This window comes from Cyclopterus lumpus, chromosome 22 (genome assembly GCF_009769545.1).
Source record: "Cyclopterus lumpus isolate fCycLum1 chromosome 22, fCycLum1.pri, whole genome shotgun sequence".
Lineage (NCBI taxonomy): Eukaryota > Metazoa > Chordata > Actinopteri > Perciformes > Cyclopteridae > Cyclopterus > Cyclopterus lumpus.
This window is the reverse complement of record NC_046987.1, coordinates 11826803-11853881: the sequence shown is the minus strand read 5'-3', so window position 1 is coordinate 11853881 and position 27079 is coordinate 11826803. Positions and strand designations below refer to the sequence as shown.

The following is a 27079-nucleotide window of genomic DNA, read 5'->3' as shown; positions in this document are numbered from 1 at the left end:
ACTAAATGTTATTGTATGCACACGTGTAATAATATAAACACCTGTCTGAGATTAACGTGGGTTCTGTATCCATCTACTCATGTTGCAATAAATGCATATCTGCTATTTATATTTGTGATATTAGTTTATTGAAATAAGCTGTGAAATCCAAATATCTTTCTTCAAACTATTGTACAGAAAAGTCACATCAAACACAGCAAACTCCTCCACACGAGGCTCCATGCGGTCACATGTCAGAGCAGGTTTTGGTCATGAGCCAGAGCTGACAACCCTCGGATCCTTCATTGACCCCCACAGCCACCGCTGCTAGGGTTAATACAAGTGTCTAAAGAGCAGGGCTTAAAGACATTAACTAGGTGAAAGCCATCTGTCAGCCACAGCGGGGCCGCTGCTGCTGCTGCTGCTGCTGCTGCCGGGGACGGTGACATGTGGACGGCCGTGGCCCTTTAAGAAACTCCATGTTTTCGCTACATGATGCGTCAACATAAAAAAAAAAAAAAAAAAAAAGAAAAGCGGATGATGCTGTTATGTAAAAACACGCTGAAGTGAGTCGTAGTTTGCGTTCAGCCCAGCACGCCTCACATCGTCTCCTAAACCGGGATTGTGCTTTTTTTTTTTTTTTTTTTTTAAAGTCTCGAGGCTGGAGATTGTTACGCTTAGCGCGCGGAGTGAAGGAGAGAAAAAAAAAGAATAATAATAAGAAGAAGAAAAAAAAAAAAGGCTTCAGCGGATCAACTGCACATGAGTCGCCCTCCACTCTGTTTTCCTCCTCCACTCGCGGGACTCGCGTACACCTGACGCATCTCTCTCTCTCTCGCCCCGGTGGAAGTGATCCTTCTTCTTGACACCGGGGTCGCGTCCAGCCCGCAGAGCGGTGAGACACAACAACCTTCAACTCTTATCGCTTCTCGTGCTAAACTGAAAGTGCGCGGCAGGACGGGATTAACAGATCCTTTCTGTCGGGGCTCTGTGGACCCGAAAGGAAACTTTTAGAAGGAGCTGTCCTTCACTTGTGTTCGTCTCGCATCGCCTCAAAGGTGAGTGGAGCCTCGGCGTCGTGTCCCACAGCTCGGGGTTGGTGGGGGGGGGGGTTGGGGGGGGGGGGGGGTCGCAGAACAAACGTCCCTCGAGCAGCTTCTGTCGGAGTTAAGTTTGAGGCTCGTTGCGGAGCTCGTGTGTCTGCGGGGTTCCGCTCACATTGCGCCTTGTTTACTGGAGCTGAAGCCCGCCGCAGCCACACGGTGCACATCGTGGAAGACGTGGAAAGCTCCCGCTGGTATTTTCCTGCGTGTCTCTTTTGGACCCAGAGCTGAGTGATGATTAATCAATTAGTTTACTACTTCTCCCTAAAAATGCTTCCAGGTTCTCATATGTGGCTATTTTGCTGCTTTTCTTTCATAATGAAGTGAATATATCTTTGGCTGTTGGACTGTAAGCCTAACTGGGCTACAAGTACTACACCATTGAGGTACTTGTACTCTACTGTAGTGTATCCATTGAATACATTTTACAGTACACTTAACCACCCAGACGTATATCAAATAGAGGTCCTTGTTAATCAGATACACCATTAAAATGTTTGAATAATTGGTTGGAAACTGGATCCAAGTGCCACACCCCACACACTAACACCAAAACACGGATATATCTGAACCTACAAACTACTGCATCCATCTAGTGTAGGGGTGTTTTTGAAAGTTGTATGTGTGCTGCTGCATTTTATGAAGGATTTAATGGTGCATTGTTGTTGTTGTTTTTTTTACCAGTATAGGGATGTAATAGTAATTGCTGCAGAGAAATTTCCCTTTTTAGATAAATAAAGTTCCATCTCATCTAAAGGATGTGGTGCCTGACGACGAGTTAGATGCACAGGGGCCACAGTGGAAACAGTCAACCAGGGGACAGCGTTTGGTGCTTTTAGTGTCAGAATGAACCACATTGTTGGAATGGGATCCACTTGATATTATTCAGAGATGGATCGCATTTGAGGACATTCCAATGTTTTTCATTTAGAGGAGAAAGTGGTCAGTCAGGATGTAGTGGTAGCACCTGTTTTCTTAACCATCCTCCATATCTGTAGAAGCGATCGATGACGGTAACTCAGCTGCTTTTGACTGAACTGGTCCATTGGACTATATGGAGGAGATGAGTTGGTATTACTTTTAGAAGTGTGTGTCTGCTTCAGAGTTTGTGGTAGATTTGAATCTGCTATTGTTTCGTTTGCAAAGTGTTGAGTCTTGAAAGTTATTACAGGTTTCATGATGTTATAGTGAAATACAGATATTTAGTAGCAGAATTGATATAGTTTAAACAAATCAGTCAGTTATGCTAAACCTCCGTTACAATTGTACATCAGTTCTATGTTGATCACACACACACACACACACACACACACACACACACACACACACACACCTTTCCCTTTACCTCAATCTGAGAAGCAACAGATTCAGCTGAACACAGCTGGATGTTTTTTTTGTTTTTACATTTATTTTACCAGGATATTCCCTGTGAAATTTAAAATCTCTTTTCAAAGGAGTCCTGGCCATGACAGCAGCATAACACGTTTCACACAAAAGCACAAACACCAGACTTAAAAACAAAACAGTAAAAAGTGAAAATCAACATACATAATTCCTCATAAAAGAAGCAAGCAAGAGACTTAAAACAAATATCAAATTATATCAAATAATGAATTGGCAGTGTTGTACAGGACATGCACACTCATTGGTTAAAACGTCTTTGACCAAAACTTTAAAAGTACTTTAAGACGTATGTTGTCCACATGATCGAACGTCGTAGCTGGTCATCATAGAGAACATAGATAATAGGTAGTTTGTGTTTGTTGGATACAGAAACGTTTACCGGTGTTTCATTCTACGGTTATATACAGAAGAAAAAACAACTTGCTGATACCTAGCTGCAATGGTGTGGGCAGAAATCTGAATCAGAGAGAAATTCTAGCATAGCGTGACATCTTTCAAAGAAGATGAATTTGCATGCATATCTAAAATATCACCAGAACCAATTCCTGATTTAAAGCTTTGCTTTAACACATTTGTTCACCAAAACAAAAACTTTGACTCTTCACTCTGAGGTTTTTTTTCTTAGCCAGTCAGTAAGATGTTTAAAAGACGAAGATGCAAAGAGAACCCTGTTTCAGCAATACTTCCGTACTTTTACTTGTAATGGACTATTTTCTCACTGTGGTTTAGGATCTTAGTACTTCCACCACTGTTGGATGGATAAAACAAACAAGTTAAGGTCTTTTGCTTGGGCTCTGGGAACTTATCCCCCCCCCCCCCCCCCCCACACTCTTTTAGATATTTCATAGATTATAGATTGGGTGTTTAATTAGAGAAATTTGCAGATGAATCACTATTGAAAAGAGTTTGAATTAAAGACCATCTTATTTGTGGAAAGCTGATCACCCCCTGCTGTACAAGACCATTGGAAAGTGCACGCTCTGACATGACATCCGAGTTATAATGCATGACACACAAGTTGCCTAGTGAGTTTTTCACTATAATGCTGTTTGTAAAGCCTCTTGTGGACAGAACAGCGGAACAATAGAGCTTCAGTTCTGGAGGTTGTGGTAGATCTGTGTCGAGACAGTTCTCTGCAACCTACTTTGACAGACCTGTCATAGCAGCATGGGGAAGAGAGGTGCAGCGCCCACACGTGAGCCATAAAGCTGGATATCAATCCTGGACATAATCCCATTATTTCCGAACAAGTGTGCTGTTGGGAGGAGGGAGGAAGGAGGAGGACGCGGGAGGGGGGAGGAGGAGGAGGAGGAGGGAGGAAGAGAGAGAGAGAGAACCCAAATACACCGTTGTCTCTGCTGTCCTTAGGGAGACACATAATTCTTGCTTAGATACAGGCCACATGTGTTCAGAAGAAAAGACAGCCAAGAAGATAATTTAACAGAACTGGTGTTGGCATATATTCATTTTGTAACCATATTATGTATTGTTCATATTATTGTGTGGTTCATCTTTCAAATCGAATCAAATGAAAAAATAATATTATTAATTAATATTCTCCTTAAATGTACTTATTCATTTAGTTTTTGTTACTTTGTAGTGTTGGTTTCACTTCTGAGACCAAACATAGGGGTGCAAAACCGAACCGTTGAAAAGGACCCGTTCAATGACGTACAAACCGTAACGCAAGCTTGTTGAAGAGTTGCACCACGATTAGATACAAACCTGCTAATTATTTAATGAAGTGCCAGGGACATAGAAGAGGCAATTATTTAACCATGAAGTAGCCTGCTGTATTTCATGTATGAAGTCAGTGTTGTGGCTTCAATATGGAATCATCATTCATTACCATTTATCCGTCTATTTATGCATTTTTTAGTTCAAACGCATTGGTAATGGTTATGTTTTTTTAATGTTGCTTCTTGCTAATGCCCAAAACAAACTGAACCAAAACCGTAACCCACAAAATGTTAATACAAGCCCAACCGTGGGCTTGTATTAACGTTTGCATAACTGCCTACGCCCTTGAATGTTTTTAATTACCGGTAATTGACACATAGTGAGGGCCTTTCAAGTTCAGGTGATAAAGCAGGACCCATTAAAAATTAAAATTAAAAAATAGATGACAAAACTGTTGAAAACATGCATTATTTTACAGACTGACTTCCAGTTTCAACTTAAATAAACTGAATTTACTTTGTTGTATGTGCAAAAAGATTTCCTGCAATTTTGGATTATTGTCGTAATTTAGGGTGCACTCTTATTTGGGTTTTAATTTAAGATAATCCAACTAAACTGCTGACCTCATTACCACCTGTCTGATTTTCTGACTTTGTTGTAGCAAAGTGTTCCCAGATTTCAGCAGTTACTTTGCAATAATACAGTCAATGTTGTCCTAACAAATATATATGATGGGGAAAACTGTGAAAAACCTGTGGCTACCATATAATTGACAGAATGTTGTACTTGTATGTTTTATAATGCTAATGAGTTTCACAGTTGGATCTCAATCTTGTTTAGTTGTTTTTTGTTTTTCTCTGGTTTGAATCTTGAGTGTCTCCGGATCACAAAGCGGTGCTGTAGCTTGTGCTCTTCTAAAAGCCATTAGCCAGCCCCTCTCTCTCCCTCACAGTCTCTCTTTCCCTGACTCGCCCCGGCACAATGCCAGAGACACAGCTGTGAAAATTACAGGTCTGCTTCATGGAAACACAGAAGAAGAGGAGGCAGGGCTGGTGGGGAGGGAAGCAGACACCCACAGCCCGGCGTCAGCTGTTGGCCAGCCCACAGCTGCAGTGGATGTGGAGCTTTCAGAGCTGGGATCTCGCTCACTTCTCACACACACTGGGATTGTTTACAGGGGGTGGCAGGGTGTGTGTGTGTGTGTGTGTGTGTGTGTGTGTGTGTGGAGGGGGGTATTATACCCTGTTTGGCTTAGGCCGGGCAGAACAGAAGCCCTCACTGTGGCTGACAAACGTCCGACTCCTTCAGTAAAAAGCACATGGCACCAAGCGTCCTTCACGTTGGCAGATGCTAAAAGCATGACTGAGTCCCCGGCAGGTGGGAAGGCGGGAGGCCGCCTCCTCCTCGCTCCTTCCTCCGCTGGTTAAAAATCCAGCGACAGGCCTGCTCTATCAGAGTCATTGTTCATGATGATGATGATGACAATCTCTCTCTGTCTCCATTCCCTGTGCTATCTCAATCCATCACTCTCTTGTCTTGTGCCCCCCCCCCCCCCCCCCCCCCCCCCCCCCCCCCCTCCCTCCGTCCCCTCGCTGTCTCTTACAAGTTCTCTTAATTTTTCTTCTCTTTTGTTCTCGCCTGCTCTCTCAGAGAGTCTGTGTCAAACTATGTATCCCTGAGGAGCTGTCAGGGAAAGAAAAGCAGGGTGAATGTGAAAGATTGCCCCTCTGATTTCTACTAAGTTTGACTTTTCTCCTGCTCGATGAGATGTGAGGTGTGAGATTCCCTCTCCACTTTCCTCGCTCCTGTCTGGCGCTTTGCTTCAAATTTTGTGAATTCAGTCTTCATCTCTCTCTCTCTCTCTCTTTCTCTCTGGCTCTTTCTTTCCCCGTACTCTTCCTCTTTGCCAGTCAGACTGTCTGGCATCTTGCCCCGTCTCTTTGAAGAGGAGCAGTAGAAGCAGATAATTACACTTCCTGTCCTGTTTCTGCTCTGTAGTGCTGAACTGTCATCTCTACATCTGTAGGCTTACACGCTGAAGCAGAGAAATAACAGCTCACTACTTGTCCTGTTTTACAGCAAATGCATTGTTTTACAACAATTACACATAGTTGCATGCTAAGTGCAAAATTCAGCGATCATCTTCAGAATATAAATGTTCTTACTTTTGCGCCATATCTCAGCTGTTTCAAAACATATGTTCTATCATTTTCATGTGTAGTTTACCATCTATTTAACAATTTGGTTTCAGTGGCAAATTCCCACAGATTACATTTTCTTGCGTTGTCTTATTTTTACCAGAAATAATCAGTTTTATATTTCAATATTCTCCCAAGTGTCTAAATTGTCACAAACAATATCTTGTGCGAGTGAGTACGTTGTTATCGCACAAACAAACCGCTGAGTACCCCGCTGTTGTTGCTTTCAGCCATGCATGACACAAATGCCTCTTGTTCACACACACATTCTTTAGAAAACCTTGGTCAACATGCGCGGTAGTCACCATCGTATGACAATGACAGGTTGCTGCAGTGGTTAACAGGGATAACGCCTCCTGAATGACTTCACTTTTTCTTTGAAAACATGTTTTGCTTTAAAGTGAAGGTGAAATGAAAAAGGCAATTTTAACCGTTTTGGATGATAGTATTAGCCTTATTGTGCACCTAGTCAACAATGTATGCAAAACAAAATACAAATAATCTTTTCTTTCTGTAAAACCAGATATGACTTGTGCATACTTCCGCTATTACCATCTAATTTCAAGCAATAATATTAATCCGTTAATACATTTTTAAAAACCTTTTTTAGTGATAAGTGAGGTCTGTGTGGCGGCCCAGTCCTTGGTAGCTCCGCATCGTGTTACATTCTAGTTAGCCGTCCAATCAAAATGCGAGGGATTTGATTTAAATCTCTCAAGTCAAGTGAAGTCCCGCCCCTTTCAGTGAACAACCAGTAAACGGTGAGAGTCAAATCATTTATCCTGTTTGAATTGCGCCATGACTTACACATATGGTGTTCGTCACATTGAACAAAAGAAATACTACGACAATCTGAGACTTTATTGATTTACAAATGTATCTCTTTGCCACATCATCACCTTTTAAGTTGATATAGCAAACTTGTTGGCAAACTGTTGCTTACATATGCAACAATTACAGAGTAACATTATCACTCATTTGGAGTCTAATATTCACTCTATTTTTAGCTCCTGAGGGGAAATATCTGGCTATGTAGCATCTAAACGCTCCACTGCCTTCACCAGCCAGTCGCTAACGTTGTCTGGCTGCCGTTTGGTGTTGGGCAGGTAGTGCTCAGGGGGTTCAGAGCTAAATGAGAGCAGTGAGAGTGAAACAAAATAGGAACATTGCAAGCCCAACAGCTGAACTGAAACTATCTATGAAACTCTTTGAAGCTTATTTGATACATTGATATTGTTAGAATATAGATTATAGTGTCTAGTTTAGGTTTGCTAACATTAGCCACCATATGCTACTTGTCGTACCAGTCCAGGTAGCGATATTTTCCATTCATGGGGAAGGTGCGACTGCCATACTCTGCCTTGATTTGGCTTAGCCGGATATTCTTACCCTAATCCTTATCAGCCTCACTCCTCATGCCTAAACCTAACCCATCCTACCAACGAAGGCAACAACTACGCGCCAATCAGAGGCAGAGTAGGCCGGGACTTTCCTTTGCCATAGCAGGATTTGTTCGGGTTTGGCAGCTTGCTCTTGCTTTAAAGGCTTAAAGAGAAGACTTCCCATTGTGGCTATTGCTATATTATTTTTACATGTGAAACGAACCTTTGGTCCAAGAACACACTGTGTATATTTTTGTAAACTCTTTGTTGATGCTGTGGCAACTGGAGAACGGCTGCTCGGTAGCAGAATCTCTGACTTTTCAGGCAGGGCAAGCGGAGAAAGAGATCAATAAAGTATCACAGTGTTATTTCACTCTCCTCGATGCTATCGCTCGACCTTTTAGAATGAAAAATCATCATCCTCCGTAAATATCTACTGAGATGAGTTTCTGGGGCAAGATCTTGTTGAATATGGCCAAATGTAGATCAGTTGGGAGATATCTGAGGTGAAAACCATGCACATCTTACTGTTGAGTTTAAAATAGTATCACATGTCGTGCACAAGGATGGAAAGGGGTTCGCTTTCCTGATATGACAGATTCGAACACTCTTCATTAATCTCTGTCAAGGAACCAACGGCTCCTTTGACCTCATCTTAAGAGCCTGTCTTTGCTTTTATTCAAATATGTACCTGTGATCTGTCTGGTGGAGTCGAAGCAACACCTTTTAATATAAATTGATTACTACCCACAGGTTTTCTCTACATTAATGTAGATTTGTCATGTTTTTGATAATGTTTTACACTTGTCTTTACTGGTAATGACTGAAATCCTCTTTGCAAGTGAGCCCAAAAAACAGACAAGTACAAAGTTTGACTTCATATGTCCTGGATACACCTTCTATCAGATCCAACCCCCTGTGTGTGTGTGTGTGTGTGTGTGTGTGTGTGTGTGTGTGTGTGTGTGTGTGTGTGTGTGTGTGTGTGTGCTCTTTGGAATCTCAAAGCATCTTTCAGCGCCTTGTCGGGTTTTTTGTCCCACAATTTAAATATGTTAATTTTTCAGATCTCTTTTTTTTTTATGTTCACTAGTATCTGCGTTTAAGCAATAATGTAGATGTCCACTCTATGTCTGTATCATCATCACCACCACCACCAGTAGTGAGTGAGTGAGTGAGTGCAGGAAGCATCTAATGGTCCCGGTCGGGGTTGTGCATCTTTCTGCAGTGTGTTGCAGTTTATTGAAGTACAGGTCAGCTCTCAGCAGTCTATACTCCCTCAGCTGCTCATGCCTCATTAACTCAACACACCCAGCTTGTTTACAGCTGTTAATTACACTGGAAAGCTGATATTGATGAGGACAATCAGCATTTATCCCAATTATGCTTGATTCTGACTAGATGCTAACTTGATAGCAGGCTTTCCAATCAGTTGGTTGTTAAGAGACTTAACCTGCTGTTTGGTGCAGTCTTCCTGTAATTGAACATCCAGTGAGTGAGAACAGCCTCTGAGTTATCATCATCAACAGTGTGCGTATTGTGTATTAGGCCGATGTTATCTGTGTCTCCTCAAGAAGTAGGGTAATAAATGATTAGCAGCAACCCATCACTCCTCATTATTATATTCCACGTATCATTAAGAGCAGAGGATACAGTAAATGAGACTAATTAAGAGGGATATATGCTTCTTTTTTCTGCTGTCCGTAATCTGACAATACAAATCACCGGAATACTCCTTCAGGGATATATATTATGGATGTAATACTCCGAGTTGATCTTAATGGTGTTTATGTTGATGAACAGGGGCATAATATGGTATATAAACAATAGCCTTTACCTTTTGTTATGTAATGATGATATGTTATTGTGTTTATCTTCGGGTTCCAGCTAATGATTATTTGCATTATTGATTGTTGTACTATAGTTATTAAAATAGTCTAGCCCATCACAACATATTAGACTTATTCAGATGTTATTGTCAAACTAACAGAACAAAACCCAACAATATTCAGTTTGTAGTGAAATTATGTACCCAGTCCAAAGTAGCTTTTTGTACTTCTTTGTCTAAAATGACTAATTGATGATCAATATTGCTGCTGATACATTTCTACACATAGCCTAATCATTTCAGCTGGTATGGTTTATTTTATACTGCACATTAGGTGTGATATATACACAGTGGGTTAATGATTGTAGTTTTGTATTTCTACAGTGTTTCTATAAGGACTTCAATAGAGTGAGTTTAAAGTGATCTTATAGTTGTACTTACTATAATATTCCCATTTGATCTACAGTTCTCCTGCATGTGATCTGTGTATTATTCATCGCAGTTTATTGATTATTTCACTTAATTAAGAGAATAATTGAGTCTAGTAAAGACATGCATGCTTTTATTTTCTGCTGTCATTAATCTGAAAATAATAATCACTGGAACACTCCTTTAGGAATTTACATTATGGATGTAATATTCATTAGTGAGTTGACAGTTTCTGTTATTAGCTACAGGGACGCAGTTTATAACCGTCTTTTAAAATTTTTTAGTTGTACCTAATATATGACTATATAGTCATATTATTAGAATACATTAGTATTGTAATGTATAAAAAATAGTGGTGAGTAAACAGTCCTAATTGGCACTATTTAACAGCCCTTTAGGACCTATTTTCTTAGAGTTTTCAATGATCTGTCTCTGTATTATAACTATTACTTGTTTTTTTTCTCAATTTCTACTTATTTTCCGTATGTTTTAAACTCATTTTAGTGGCAAACTTAACTATTTCTGAGAAGACCACTTCTCGTTGGCCTTTAGAAGAGACGTTAGATTTGGTGGAAGTTTGGTCATTTCCAGTGGGATGTTTTCGCTCAGGAAACCAAAATAGAGCTGTGAAATAATAGGACATATTGCAGGGGGGCGGGGGGGATACACGCGCATATGTCCTATAGCAATGGTTAAAAACATTTTTAAAAACCACCGTGAAGTGGAGAAAGAAAATCCCCCAATAATGATTGCGGACACAGTTTAGTCCCTGCAGTAATATTCCAGCAGCATGAGCGATACGGAGGGATGTCCCGGTGCGGCGGCGAACGTGAACGCAGGCAGCGCATGAATATTATCTCCAGCATGCCACTTCGGAAGTAGGTCACCGCTCACCGATTTGTTCACCATGTCTCCAGCTACTGTGGGCTGTTCGGTCCGCGGATCGCTCCCCAGGTCGACCGCCCGCCCGGCTACAAACTGACCATCGGAAACGGGACGGTGGGGATTTGTCCTTTTTTTCCCGACGGGACACGCGAGGTAAGGATCAATCGCTCCTGTAATCCCCGTCACAGTTGGAGATGACCGGATCGGTGGGTAGCCTGCTCCGAACAACTCGGCGGTAACACGAGCTCTTGATCACATTGATATTAACTAGCAGCGCCTCGGACCCCGGATTGATCGAGGATGTCCGGGTGTTTTAGACTCGTTTCCCCTCGGAGGAGCTTTTTTCACTTCTCATATCACAGCCTGCACTCCTGCTACGGCATGCTGTCAGATTAACACCGTCCACCACCACGGCCAACTACGAGCTCCAGTAGGCGAGTCTGCTTCCCTTTCCTACAATACAATACGTGCAATACGTGCAGCTCTTTAATTGCATTTTTTTTTACCGTTTATTATAATGGATGTGGGTGTTTTTGTAACTGCTGGTGCCTGAACCTGCATGGAGGTGGTGTTGGTGGTGGTGGAGGAGGACGGTTGGTGTTGGTGGAGGATTGTTGAACTGCTGATTTTCTCCAGGAAAGTGGACTTGTGGTGATATGCCCTGCTATCTGAAGCAGCACCCACAGCTTAGATTCCTGAGAGCTGCTGCCTCGGGGCTTTTCCTCTCACGATGACAGCTCTCCACCATGTCCGTCCTCTGAATGAGTCTGTGTGGCAGCACAGACACCTCCTCCTCTATCTTCAGATATTACTGTACAACACGCAGAGAGAGAGACACAGTTCTCATTACGGGGGTTTTATGTCTCCATTCATTTTTGAATTGCATAATGTTTAAAGAGGGTTTTTTTTTTTTTTTAGATCTCTGTAATTTTCAGAAGTCGATATGTGTCTGTGAATTGTGTCTTTCTAAATCCGTGCTTCTTCACCTGGGGGTCACAACACCAAAAAGGGTCCCCAGAATATACATGAAGGGTTACAAGATAATCAAAAGGGATAAGAAAGAAAATGGATATGTTACCCAAAAATATTTCAGATGTTGGCTCGTTTCTCGAAATGATGAATCTGACAAGTCATAAGATAATGATCAAAAAACATAGTCCCCTTTTCTTATACTTGTAACATTTTCAGGCCTATAAAATCCTATAAAAACAAATCACTCTTTTGGGTAACCGGCTCACAACTCATGTCCACACAAGCCAAACATGTTTAGGAAAGAATTATCTAAATTACTGGTTTCCAATCTTTTTCACGTGTGTGGCCTGGAAAAGTGAAACTGTTGAGTGTTTCACAAGAAAATGGGGACTATTTGAGAAAAGTCTGAAAAATATACATAAATGAATGGAAGTAGTTTGTCAACTCCTGGCCCCTCAAAATGTTGAGGTGTTCCAGACCCGTGTGTGTGTGTGTGTGTGTGTGTGTGTGTGTGTGCGTGTGAGTGCGCATGCGCAGGTATCGTTGTTGATTTTCCTAACAAATATCAGACCACAGTAATACTTTTAACCTATTGTTTTATTTGTTGTGGTCATTGTGGTGAAGGTTTAGCCGGGAACAATAGAAATGCTCTTCCACAAGCTCCTTTCCTTCCATTGTGCATGCTTGTCTTTATTTAAATGAAGCAACTTGATTTGATATCCGGAGACAGAAACTCAATGTGAGGCTCCTTCTGTCCTCTTGTTATCTTGAAATTAAATTTCTCTCTCATGGATTGCGTTTCACGGTTCACCGAGTCATTCGGCAATAAGAGCAGACAGAGCTATGAGATGGTTTTCCAAATGTCCAGCCCGAGAGTCGTGTCCACTCCGAAGTCAAAGTGGGTTTGCATTTGTGGTGCGGCTCAACTGGGTGTGTTCTCAGTAATGTTAAGATGAAGCAACAGATCACAGCTTACGAGGGACACAAGGTATACGTTTAGGTTTTAGTGTAAAGAAGATGAGCCTCCCACTGTCTTCTCCTTGTAATTAGATCACTTTAACAACAACCACTCTAGGCTTTTGGTTTTCGCAACCGTTCATTAGGTGTTACATGATAGCAAGTTGTAAAATAATAGCAGATTTGTTGCACACTTGGTGATGAGTGGAAGTTGTGTTAAATACGCTACTGGTGAAATGAATGTGTTATTGTGATGCGGCGCTGAAACAGTTTTTAGAAAAATGTGCATGCATTTTCTAGTCATACACAGTCGTTACTCTCTTTTTGACGCATGTTTCTCGACTGCAGATGGTTGAAGAATACATTTTTAATGACCGTTAGCAATATCACACTGTAGGGATAGAACAGGAAATGGCATATGGGCAAACGGGTTGGTGGAAAAGCAACTGTGGTGTATACTTTCATTCATAGAAAGAAAATATCAGTGAGGGTACAAATGTCATTTACAAAAGGGCATATCAGGGTCTCACATGGTAGTTGACTCCAGTCAGTTATTGTCAATAATAGAGATATATGAATTGCAGATAAAGCCTTTTTTTATTTATTTTTTTTACACAAAGTTGGGATTTTATTCGTGAGGGGATGCATTTTCATTAGAAATACAATTAAAGATGCTTGGTGATGAGGTCCCTATGCTCTCTTCCAATAAAGGTTGCACCTCTACACCAGTGGGTCAGAGAAAATCCAAACTTTAGTTATTTATTTATAAATCATTCATTTTCTATTTCCAACTGCAGCTTTTCTCTGTTTTAACAGAATATCTTTGGGGACCACTTGAGTCTGTCCTCAGGGTGGTCCTCGTCCCAAAGAGATTCTCAGTTGACATTCCTAAGATTTTTTTAAACTAATTTATTAGTCGATATGAGCTTGACAGCCAATACCATGCCAGACAACAAATAACAAATGTGCCCTCATAACTAGCAACCTTTTAAATAACCTAATTTATCTTATTTGTGTCAGGTATCAATGGAAGCTGACTTCAGACTTAGTCATTTCTGAGAGAGTAAGTGCTCTTAAAAGCTGAATGGTTTTCTGGCTAAAGAGTCACTTAATAAAGAAATGTATTTAAAAAAAAGTCCCATGCTGACTTAGTTCTTGGAGGTCAAGTGGCATAATTGTGTTTCAGGGCTGATGATCCATCTCTTCATGCTGCACACTGGAGTGTCATTGCTTAAAGGTCACTGGCAGTTTGATCTTAGGAGCACGGTGATTTAAAAGAGTTTGCTGACCCTTTTACCTTGTAGAAATCAAGAGAAATGTGAAACAGTCTTTTCATGTTGACTCTATTACCTATTCTTTGATAAGCCAAAGTGCCATGCACATGCACATCAGTTACAGGCTGTGGCTATGGTTAAAAATAAATCAGTGTGGAATAGTGAATTACAGATCCAAATCGCTTCTAAAAGCATCCATCATATCAAACATTAAATGCTTCACCTAAACTGTTTATGGGCCGTGTTTCTGTGTTTCATCACTGAGTGAGTAAAAGCTTGTAATATTGAGCTCCTTGTGGATTGTGTGAGTCATTAATGTGGTTCAAGCTCATGGAGCTTTACATGATCTTTATTGACAAAGCAAAAAGGCAATATTTGTATTTATTTATTTAGCTGCAATACTGAATCAAACCATGCACCAGATATGGCATACGTGGAATGAGATAAGTGGACAAAGAGCACATCTTAAACTAAGACCGAGTAGACAAATGGGAAAGAGGTTGGAGTACATATGGCCTCAGGCATAACATATGATGTGCTCTTTATCGCAGTTCATCTTCCGTCTTGTGCGTGCAGTGTATTTGCATGTCAAGGAGAAGGGCTGTCTAAGTGGTCCTATTCTCTGGGGATCTGGACAGTGAACTAAATAAAACCGGTTGTTGAATAATGCATCAAAAGATCCTGTCGGTTACATTAAGTCACTCTCAGGTTTTCTGTCTTTGTGGGTCTTCAGCTTTACAGTTAAATGTCCAATCTGTGTCTCCTCAGAGAGTGTATGGACCCTGGTGATGACCCATGATGATGCTCGCTGAAGGGTCTCTCTGAGCTCAAACCCGCCATCGTAGCACCCCGGTGGATGAAGAGGAGGTGGTGGCTCTGCCCCCAGACGCTGTGACCATGGTGAAAGCCCAGCGGAGCCAGCCTGTGAAATGTGGGAAGCCCCGGAAGGAGAAGGGAAGCAAGGAGAAAGGAGGTGGTGTGAAAAAAGGGAAAGAGAGAAAAAACGAGTTGAGAGGAAGGAAAAAGAAGGATAAAAAAGAGTCACTGGCAGGGGGTGATGGAGAAGCGCTGGACTGTCGTGTCCTGCTCACCCGTCTGGAGGAGAAACGAGTTGAGGGTAAAGAAAAGGATGCATCAAAATCTGGCAAAAAAAAGAAGGTTAAAGTCAAGAAGAAGCTGCAGTCCAGCTCCAGTCAAAGAAGGACCAAATCTGGATTTAAGAAAACGCCCACAGCCAAACAGCAAGCACTGGAACCAAAAATCAACCAATCTGACGCCTTACTCATGTTTCCCGCACCTGTCTTTGAGCCCCGCCGGCGGAGAATGGCCTCTCTTAACGCTGAGGCTGTCAACAGCTTGCTGCTCTACAGAAATGATTCTCTGGCGTCAAATCACACAAAGAAACGGCAGCCTTCTAGTGAAGATAAAGCTAAAGATAGTCTCACTAAAACTGAACATAGAAGTCATAAAACCAAAAAGGTTTCTCCACGAGGGAAAGCAGACCCAAAGGAAAGACCTAAAAAACAGAGGCGGTCAGCCGCGGAGGCTCAGAACATCGACTGGTCGGCTTTGTTTGCACCAGCGCCTCGCCGTCAAGCAGGCCTCACTGCTGCAACGCTGCTCAAACTCACGAGTGCCCACTATGGAACCAAGCGGCAAAAGAAGACGGAGTCCAAGCCGGCGAGTGGGAGTGAAGCAGCAGCTACGACTCAGGGTGAGATTAGCAGCAAACCAGTATGTGGAGAAGCAACACTGACCAAAAGAACAACGCATCCCAAACATGCAGACCAACTAAAGCACATAAAACAGGGTACAGAGGATCCAGTTCGTTCCCAGCTGGACTCGACCATCCAGGGTTGCTGTAGTTTGTGTAAAAGCGAGACTTTGGATCCGGAGTGGAAGGGCACCGTAGGAGGACAGGAGTGTCTCAAACATGAGCTCCATCGGGGCTCTTCACTGGGATTCTCCTTGAAGACAATCAAAAAGGAGCAGGTGGAGACTGACGTGTCTTCCTGCTACTGCTGCTCCCAAGAGAGGTGTGTTGAGTACTCTCACAGACTGGCCCTCTTCCTGGGGGACAAGACCTTCAAGGAGCCAGAGGATGGCACAATGTTCCACCACCACCATCACCACCACCATCATCATCACCACCATCTTCAGTCCCCTCACTCCGTAAGCCACCCAGCAGCCATAACCATCAGCCCACACGCCTACACCTGTTTTCCCGGCTACTACGTCCACTTCAGCCACCCGGACACCCCGCCCTCTCCCATGCCACCCCTCGCTTTGTGCCCAAAGAGCGGCAAGAGGCCCAAGCTGCTTCCCAGCACCGGTCCACAGCCCTCAGGGATTACCCATCCAGTGTACTGCTGCACCTCAGTGGAGGCGTGCTACGGAGAGCCCTGCAGGATCAATGGCTACTCGTCCTACACCAGTGTGATTCCAGCCATCGCCAGAGGAGGGTGCTCCTTCAGCCCCACGGACTGCACCAAATGTAACCACGGCATCAAAAGAGGTGAGCAGACGGAGGATTGATTTTGCTAGATTTATTCTTTGTCAACCTCCAGCAGAGTGTCTGAATTGAGTCAACAAGATTAGTTAATGCACTGTCTTTCTGTCTTGATGGTACTTATGTAACAACACTCCTCAAGGGCCTCAGACGTTAGGAATAAGGGACGTAGAGTGCCCATTATCTTTTTCATTTCTGAACCCTAATAGGATGTGTGTATCTATTGCTGCTGCAGAGTGAAGTGGAGCAGTGATGTACCGCGGATGAACCTTAAAGTGGCCATTGTTAAGATTCCAGTCCTGGTTGATTTAGAATTTGTATCTGAGTGAAAACTGGATTTGTGTTCAGAGTTTAGTAGTCTGTAGTCTTGTTGTTGATATATGAGCCTCACGATTTGAGAATTTGTGTATACAATGGAGAAAAACTGCAATACCGCATTTTTATCCCAGGAATACTGCAAATATTTTATATATATATATATATATATATATATATATATATATATATATATATATATATATATATATATATATATCGTCATACTTTAATGGTGGGTCATAGGCTCAATCACCATTATGTTACCCCCTTCATCAATAGACTCAAGTGACTTTACAGGCTTAATAGTTTAAAATCAAAATCTCAGAGATTGCCACTTTGACAGTGCAACACAAAACAACAAATCAATGAAGAAGAAGTAACAAAGCAAAACTAATCTTTTTTGTTTTATTTTGATCCGGCTTTGAGTGATCTATGTTTTCTATTAGGAGGTTCACGGTTGTCTGTAATGTAGCAATAGACTTTCACTGCATGGTAAATGCAGTGAAACACCTTTCTTCAACTCCTTGCCTCCAGTTTGTAACTGAGGCTTATTGTTGTTAATTTGGAGATTGTAGTCACTTTAGAGAGCTTCCTACAGAGCCACAATTTTGTTTCACAGGCTGAGCTCCCAAAGACAAGGATACTGAACTTTATATGTACAATCACTGACTCCTTTAAGTAAGACAGAATGATTTCCCTACTAGGTTTTAGTATAAAATGTTCATGAGCTCAGCTCTCTATAGTTCTTTGGTTATTTTGTATGCAGTGTCCCCCCCCCCCCCCCTCCCCCTCCCCCTCCCCTCTAATCCGGCCGCCACAGCAGTACAATGTGCTGAGAATAGCTATTATGTTAGGCATTTTTAATCTCCCATTTTGGAATGTCACTTGAGTGGGAGGGAACAAAAAAAAAATATCCGATAAAGGGCAAGACCTCTTTTGTCTTCGTTTGAATACAAGCAACCGGACAGTGACTACAAGGCCTTTGCAGCTGAAACCTAATGAGCTGATCGTATGAGCTCAAATGTCAGCAGTTAGTTACAAAGTTTTAGTCAGAGATGTGAACCAGAACAGGAAAACTCTTTATGATGTCTGCAGTGTAGCACATAAACACTATGTGGCTGCCGGAATATGTGAGTGTATGGTTAGAAACATCTGAATGTGACCTCAAAGCAACACACACTGCTGCTCTCTCTCTCCGTGGTCTCCAGCAACCAAAACCAGGTCAGGCTGAGCCTCTTGTTGACAAGAGCACTGACAGGTTTTCACTATTAGATTTCTGAGAAGACATTTTGACATTTTTCAGAGTAGGACAAGCACCGGTGTAAATAATAGAATTAATGATGGCTGAATTCCATTTAGCTGCTTATCCTGGTGCATGTTGGCTTGCTGTCACAATGTCATGGCTTTCTGGGTCACATGAATAGAACAGAGCTATGGTGAATATTATTCACAACACCTGTGGTTTTCCTGACATGACGAGTCAAAATGTCTACTGTGAAACGGCCTTGTCCACCCACACAGGTGTTTTTTCCCTTTTCTGCCTGATTAGACCTCTTCTCGGTACTGAATGAGCATGTGTAATTCAGGTTTGATTGACATCTCCCTCGCCCTCCTGTGATTTTTGCTGCACCTGTTGGGGCGAAACCGCTTATTGGTGGTCTCCTGAATTGAATTAAATAATTAAATGCCATGTCAATACAGTTGATAGGAATTTGTCTCAGTTCAGCTTTTAAAAAGACATAAAATATATAGCAAAACCAGTTACTTCGATTATACATTTAAACATAAATACATAAAACGATTGCTCTGAAAATACACACATTCCGTGCGACATGGCTTATTACTAAGCATGGTTACCATGATTACTATGCATAATAATGTCATTGGACCTTCTAACCCTTCTCTCTGCCTCTTATGACGACTCGTTGCCTTAGTTGGTCGGGTTGGTTAGGTTGAGGCATGAGGAGTGAGAATGGTTGGATCAGTCATGCTAGGGGAGGAAAACAAATTGCAACTGGGAAGGTTCGATGACAATTTGGATAATAATAATTAGTCACGTACAGAAAATTTGATTTTCACCATGATGTTTTACGAAACCTCACTAGGTAGTTTCGTTGCGTTTTTTTGTTTTGTTTTATATATTGTCACAATGTTTAACCATATGTTTAAAACTGCAACTGTAATCAAGGAGGATTATGTTTATCTCAAAATGTAATGAGAATGCTGTTTGTAAGAGACATCCACCTGAGGAGAGGTCTGAGTGAAGTGAAAACACCTCAGGCCTTCAGATTATACAATGATTAAATCACAATGTAGTAATTTCGGCAGAAATATTCAGACGATTACTTAAAGGGACACAAGTATTTCTTCCCGGAAAACAAAGACTGGTTTCAAAAGCAATTAAATGCACCTGTGTCAATTCTATACAACCAGGAGCTTTGCTGTTACAGCCTCACTTGGTCTTGTATGACAATACACTTTTACACCAGTAAAAGTACACAAGTATTGACAGCAAAATGAAAGCATGAGGAGTTAATCTAACCACTGGGTTTTCACTACTGTGGAAGCAGCATTTTGATGTTGAGGTTGAGCTATCTTGAGCCACATTATAGTCCACAATACATCAGAATTTATGAGGTCAGTAAAGGTTTCGCACATAAAATCTTAATTTGCAGTCACTATTAACCAGCTGTCAAATAAATGTATAAAATAAAATGTTCCCTCTGAAATGTAGTATGTATAAAGCTGCATAACATGGAAGTACTCAAGTAAAGTACAAGTAACACACAATTATTTTGATACTTATTAGATAAATACATATCCATGTACATGTGCTGCTTCGGTGGAACTAATAACAACAGAGTGTGGTTCATGTCTCTATTATGTAACCTTGTTAAAGGTTGTTGATCACTGCAGCTGCTGCTTAAAGGACCGTCTGTCACTCTACTTGATTATGTTGCCTGTTTGGTTTCTTCAGCAGACGATTACCCATCAACCCTCAATGACCATCACAGTTCTTCCTCCATCCCCATCTCGCCTGACCCCAGAACCCTCACTGGCTGCCCCTTTCCCACTGTGCCTCCAGCCGGCCAATCAGTGCCCCACGTTCAAACTCCCCTGTCCGACCCCAGCCAACCGCAGCCTCCGCTGCAGGTGGCGAAGGAGTGTCCACAGATTGCCAAGTCGCCCAGCGGGTCGAGGTCTGGCGCACGCGGCACCGGCAGCATCAGCGCGGCTGTCTGCCCTCTAAACAGGAACAAGAAGCAGAAGCTCGGCGTTGCAAGCGTCGGAGGGCGAACGGTTGCCAAGCAGCCAAAGAACGGACGCCAAAAATCCACCAATGGCTGGCAGCCAGTTGGCCTGCCCTTTCAGAAGGAGGTTTTCTCTGTGGTACGTAGAGAAAGTCACGGCGGTGCTTTTTGATGCAGCCATGACGGTGCCGCTTGTAATTACATGTGGTGTCATTTGACCTATCCTAAGAGAGTTTGGTATGATCCATCACACCTGCATCATAGTCACATTAGAGCTGGTTCACTGTATTTTGAGTTTAGTCCAAACACCTGACACTTTTCTGTTGAGATACAGAAGTCATTCAATACAAATCACATCCTGGAGCTTTTTAGTCCGCAGCCTCTCACATCCCATCAGTGTCTGGCTGCTTGAGGAGTCAGTGTTTCCTGCTGCCTGTGTTCACAGGGAGAGGAGGCCCTGGTGCTGAGGAAGTGTTTCGAGGGAGTCCAGAGGGACGGGGACCTGATTCGGGTCAGAGACACTGTTCTGCTGAAATCTGGACCGAGAAAGAAGTCTCTGCCTTACGTGGCCAAGATCTCAGCTCTGTGGGAGGAGCCAGAGTCAGGTAGGAGACCTACTGTACACGGTGTTTACTGCCAGCACAAGCAGAATACATGTGGTGATAACTGGTCGAGTACTGAAGTGAACTGTGTGTGTTTTGTTTGTTTATCTTCAGGAGAGCTGATGATGAGTTTGTTTTGGTACTACCGTCCAGAACACACACAGGGGGGCCGCAATCCCAGTATACATTGTGAGGTGAGGTTTTACACCTTTTTAAACATACTGGTTTCTGATTGGTCTGCAAGTGTCAGATGTAAAATCAAACATAGCTCCAGTTAACAATGTGCAAATAGTTTGTAAATCAGCATGCAAGGTTTATTAAACTGAATGGAAGCATAGTTAGAATATGTATGCTTCCTGCCATGTTATTCAAGTATATTAAGTGGAAAAATGGAAATAACATAAACTGACTTATAAAACATAATCCCTTTTTCAAAATGAAACTTTATATTTATGATTCATTTTTAAAGCTCCACGTCTTGAATAGGAACAAATGGGTTTCAGGGTGAGAACCACAGACGAAGGGGAAGTTGGAAAGTACTGAGAAACAGATTAAGTCATTGTTAGTTTTTGACCTTTTTATGAGATTTGTTGATGACAAGTAAAATATACAGTGACAACATTATCTTTTAAACACAGTGTGCTAATTCCTTTTTCTAATAAAGTGTTTTTCTGAAGGATATGAGGATTAGTTTGCAACCCAACATAACACTAATGTTTTTAGCAATTATTCTTGAGCCTCTTCCCATTAATTTCTTCCTATTTCTGCACCATGAGTTTGCTTTAAAATTATAACATTAAACTCAAGAAAAGACTTTTGAAAGAGAGGAGTGAACCAACACACATACGCTGGCAGACACACGTGTGAGAGAGCAGCTTCTGTTGTGCCGGCTTCTCATTGTCAGTAATCTCCCAACGGACCAAGTTTTATTTAATCTCCAGAAACAATAAACCACATGAAGTCTGTCATTTCTCGGGCTGCATTTACAAACAACAAACACATCAGAGCAGCAGTGTGAGAACAGCAGCAGGGCTTTGTCTCAGAGGAAGAAACATCTTGCTTGCTCCTTCTCTCTGTCTGAAAGTGAAGGTGAGGCAGAAGTGCTCACGTACAATGAAGTTGTCTTTTAAAGTCCCTGTGAAGCCGTGAAGAAACAGTGTGTGGCATTAAGGGGGACTATGATGTTAATAATTGTGTTTTCTTCAGTGTGAAATCACCTGAAAATAAAAAATGTATATCGACATAGTCACGGAGTCCGCCATGCTCCACAGCCACGTTCCTACGGTAGCCCAGAGCGGACAAACCAAACATGGGCTCTAGATGGGGCCGTTCTGCTACATGCTACAACGTTTCGGTTGATTGAATCTGCTAAATGCTAACTGCACATTTAAGAGATCAGTTGTTTAATTTTGAGTCTTGGTTGCTTGAGTTTTTTTGACATGACTGAAACTTTCTTTCTCCAGAATGAGATCTTTGCGTCTCGTCACCAGGATGTTAACAGTGTGGCCTGTATTGAAGACAAATGCTATGTCCTAACATTGGCACAGTATTGTCGGTAAGAGAGAACATTTCGTGGCGGCTTACTCTGTATATTTCTTGCATTAAACATGTTCCCTTTGAGAGATGACATAGTCCTGCTGAGAAAACCCTACAGGGCTTGATTTAAAAAGCACAATGTTTAACATAAATAGGAGGCTGTTTTTCTTCTCAGTCCTCAATTTGCTACCATGAAACAGCAGTTTTTTCTAAATGCTTTTTACATTTTTTTTAAAGACAATAGAGTTTGAAGTCCTGCATTTGTGTTTTGTCCAGATTTTGTGCCTTGGTAAAACGCCATAGGGAGGGCGTGAGTGACTGTGCCGCCGCCTTCGTGGTGCCACCCAGTGTCGTCAACGCCATGCCCACCCACCACTGTGTGCCCGATGACGTCGACCCAGAGCTGGTGTTTTTCTGTCGACACGTCTATGACTTTCGCTACGGACGCCTCCTCAAGAACCTGCAGTAGCATCTGACGGTGCATGACCCATAATGCTATTGGAATCGAGATAATGTTAGACATCCTCCACAACTTAGATTGGCTACACACCTACCTGCTGCTTGTGGGACATAAACTGGAAGTGTAGGATGAAGGATTAGCAGATGAGCTTCATTTGTTTTTAAATATCTTGCTTGTACTTACATGCCACACCTTTTATTTAGTGAGAGTAATACCCTGACATATAGTATAGAAGTTATGATGGCAGTGTACCGGTCTTCATCATACATGGCTCTGTGGTGTCGTAGCAGCTGTTTGGAGAACTTGGACCTTACTCTGCTGTAGAAAATGCTCCTGTGGCTCTTTGACATTTGATCGATTTGAAGAGAGGTTGATGTTACATGTGAATTATGTTACTGTCGGCCTGACGGACATCAGACACTCCGTGTGTATCTCAATGATAAGTCATAGCTGAAGGAAATCTTAGGTATTTTTTAGGTGTGTTAGGCAAGGACCAGCATTGGTCCTTGAGAAGAGACAGAGATTTAATCATATTTGATATTCGATATATTCTGAGTACAAATGTTTGCAGATACAAATGAAGCTCTCGTGAACATCTGTGTTCAGGGTGTTTTAGGGAATAGTTTTTTTGTATATTTTTTGCTATCTTGACAAAGGGTAGATGAGGTAATAATGCCACTCTTATGTCTGTATGGTTAAATAGGAACCTAGTGCCAGCAGTGCACCATTTAGCAAAGCATATAGAGACTCGAAGACTGTTTCCAACTGTTTTCAGTCTTTTTACTGAGCTAAGCTAACTAACTGGCTCCTGGCCACAGCTCCATACTTACCAGACAAACGTGGGAGTCCTACCGAGAAAATCATCAAACTCTTGGCAAGAAAGCAAATGTCTCAATTTCCAAACGGTTGTATGATTTAACATTTCCCTTTTCATGTAACTGTGATTGACCTGTAGGTCTATGTCGTAAACTCTGACCACAGCTGTGAGGAGAGTTCAGAAGGTTTGTTTCAAGACAATTCAACTTTTTTTTTTTGTTAACTATGATTAAGTACAGGCACAGCAAACGACGAAACGTGGATGATTTTTAGCTCCACCTCTCTGGTTTTTCTGAGAGAAGTTTGAGTTTTATGTAACTCTTCAATTCACCTGACTGGTGATTTCCTAATATAGGACAAAGAAAGCACACTTCACTTAGTTTGATTTTGCAGTGTGAAGACGTCCAATGAGCCGAGCATTGACAAGGTTTTTTGTTATGCCAACGCTGAGGAATATTTTACTTTCTCAAAGCTGATTGTCGGAGGTGTAATGTCAGCTAACTGTATATTTGCATTTATATACTGTATCTGGATGAGTGTCTGTTCTGTTCGTGGCAGATGGCAGTTAGTCACCTATATTCTTGTTTTCTTCACCGATGAGATGGTGAGTAATGTATTCAGTGTAGCATTTAGAGCTGTGTTGATGATGATGATGATGATGATCCATATGATCCATTCCTATGTTTGAGAGAAGATATGTATTTATTTCTGTACTGAGAAAATATAATTTATTTTCAAAAGATAATTTTAAAGAATAGAGTTTTAGATGAGTTGCTTGTATTCCTGATTATAAAGGAGGTCTCTCCTTAGCTGCACTGTCTAAGATAAAACGTGTGAGTCATTCGCAATAGTATTTCTGTGACTGATTGAGCTTGCTTGCCCAATACAAGCCTATTAGATGTTGTGTTGAAAATGTTAAAGTCCTCCAGGCAGATTTGAGGACACATTTCGAAGGATCTCAGATACAGTTTGAAGGACACCTGCTAACATGTGACCAGAGATGCTTAACCTGCAGGACCAAAACGTACCTTGGCCTCTCCCAGCTTCCTGCCATTCTCCTGTCACTTCTCCTAAGATGATAAAGCTTTGCCTCTTCACCTTTAAATGCCGAATGCTACAATGATTTAGACCTACCTTGCCATTAGCCTGTGCCCTTGATCTTGCTGCCTTATAGAACATTCCCAGCCTTTCATTTAGAGATGTGTGCTGATATCAGCCTCGGGTAGTGAGGCTTCTTAGTGCGCTGATCTTGATTCCTAGATGCTTGAGAAGCATCTCCGGTCCATCGCATTCATGTGGTCTTTTGTGCGATCTGAAAGGTCAAAATGATCCTTGATAAACACTTTTATTTTGGCAAAAGTCTGCCCAAATTTCGATTCAAATATAAAGTGATCAGTTAAAAATCTGTTACGGCTATAGTTCAACATTTGGGGAAATGCACTTATTTCCTTCCTCGTGTCGAGTTAAGTGACGAGATGGAGACCAGTCGAAGCTCCAGAACCCGATCGGCCTCGCTGAGCATAAAGACTGCAGGGGGAACAGCTCTGTCAGAAAAGGCAAAATAATCCATCTACCTGCACCTCTAAAGATCATTAGATAATTAATTAGCATGGTGTCTGTAATAATCTCATCTTTATGCTCAGCTGGGCTAACTGGCCGCTGGATGTAGCTTTATATTTAGCGTGCAGACACGAGTGTGGTATTGGTTTGCTCATCTGACTCTCAACAAGAAAGTGTATTTCCCAAAATATTGGGTTTGTAGTTTTGTGCCTCTTGAAGAAGGCTGCAGTCAGCTTGAATTCCATCGGTTAGAAAGTTTTAGATGGTGGATAAAAAATATCAAAATGCCCACAGAGACTTTTCTAATCCACTTCTTCTTCATAATCCACCTCTCGGCTGTCTGTCTGAATTGACATTATGTTCCAAACAAAAGACACAACTTCCTGGCAGAGCTTCAAGCAGTGAGGAAATGGATTATGCTGCATGAGTGTTTCAGAGGTTGTAAGTCGTTCTTCTGCTTTGAAACGACTTCAATCCTTTGCATCCGACATGTTTTAGGGTCCCAAGCGCTGTTCTACATGAACTATTTACAGCCACCTTAAACCCTCAGGGGGTAGTTGATTGGGAAAAGATCGATTTTGGGTGGAGTACCATCTGAAAATGCCCACATCCTGCCTACTTCTGCTTTACGTTTTGTACAGAGAATAGATTACTTACTGACTCTTGTCCATTCATTAGGCTGAAATGGAAAGAAAAGACCTTGCCATGTTCATCAAACCAGAGGTTTTCCCTCTATATCAAAACTAAAGCAAACTTTCTCCACCGACTGGAACATTTAATTGAACATTGATGGATGGTGGATGTACAATCCAACAAAGCATAATTGGGTTTATTTGGTTTCATTTGGATCTTCAATTGTAAATCCCCCTGGAGGTTCTGGATCAGTTAGAAACCACACGCAGTACATGTTATGGCCTTAGGAATCACTCTGCAAACTAATTATGTCTAATCAAGATGTGTGATACTTATGTCTTAATTGGTCCTCTGTGCCTGTTCCCACTAACCCATATTTACTCTGAACGTTTTCCACGGAGAGAAGGACGAGCTGCTGTTCTCCCCCAACTTCCAAATGCCTTTCATTGTTGCCAGATGATGCTAGTCTGATCTTGAATCACCACAAAGAAGTGCACCAAAAAGAGAAATACGGGAAGGTATCGAAACATGAATTTTAATTTTATTCCCAGGTGTACAAAATAGACTATACTTCTTCTGATGTGAATTTTATGTTTATATTCTTTGCATGGCGTTTTTGGAAATATCTTGGAAATATTAACCACAGCACAGATTATTTGTATGGTTTCAAATGGACCTCTGTAATATAAGAAAACTATTTAATTGTAATAAATAATATATGAGTTTGAACATGTGTTTGGAATCTATTTGTATGGCTTATATCTCAAATGGAGAGCTGTAGTAATAGCTGTTGCCCACATGGGGGCTCACTCAGACAATATTTTGTATAATTGATTGGTTGTATCAATTCTCACAACATCTAGCTCTCAACTCTCCTCCAGTCAGCCTGTTTGTTTCTTTATGGACAATTCAATTAGAAAGGTATGCCTCCATTTGAGAAAGTTTGTAAAAACTACATGTAAATCATCTTTATTTAAATTTAAATATAAAGTTTAAAAAAACAAAGAAAACATATTTTTGATCAAAATCACAGTTATCTTTTTATTAACTCGAGCCTTTCCCCTTTTGTTTTCTACTTTTCTAATTAATTTATCTCCTCCTGGAATGAGAATGATCCAAATTATTTATTACACTGCGTAGATCATGACAGGAAAAACAAGAGTGTGAGCATCTTGGAATCAAACACGAGGAGACAAATCATCTCACTTCAATAATCAGGCCTCTGATGAATATGTATGAGGCCTCGAGCACTACTCAATCAGGTTGTACGGTTTTAGATGGCACGTAAATCATTTGCATCTGTAAC

The 27079-nt window shown here is 41.6% G+C and overlaps 1 protein-coding gene across 5 annotated transcripts; it reads left to right on the top strand.

Moving 5' to 3' along the window:
* The first annotated feature begins 626 nt into the window (after positions 1-626).
* On the top strand, positions 627-26261 carry bahd1 (bromo adjacent homology domain containing 1). Of its 5 annotated transcripts, none has more exons than XM_034525251.1 (7): positions 627-874; positions 14857-16603; positions 19893-20305; positions 20612-20771; positions 20883-20962; positions 22232-22323; positions 22581-26261. In XM_034525251.1, exons 2-7 carry the CDS (start codon positions 14986-14988, stop codon positions 22771-22773), a joined length of 2556 nt encoding a protein of 851 aa, XP_034381142.1. In that variant the 5' UTR covers positions 627-874; positions 14857-14985; the 3' UTR covers positions 22774-26261. The 5 variants fall into 5 exon arrangements, with proteins under 5 accessions (XP_034381142.1, XP_034381144.1, XP_034381141.1 ...); XM_034525253.1 differs by having other exon boundaries at positions 627-1037; positions 19896-20305; XM_034525250.1 differs by having other exon boundaries at positions 627-1037.
* Positions 26262-27079: the final 818 nt, after the last annotated feature.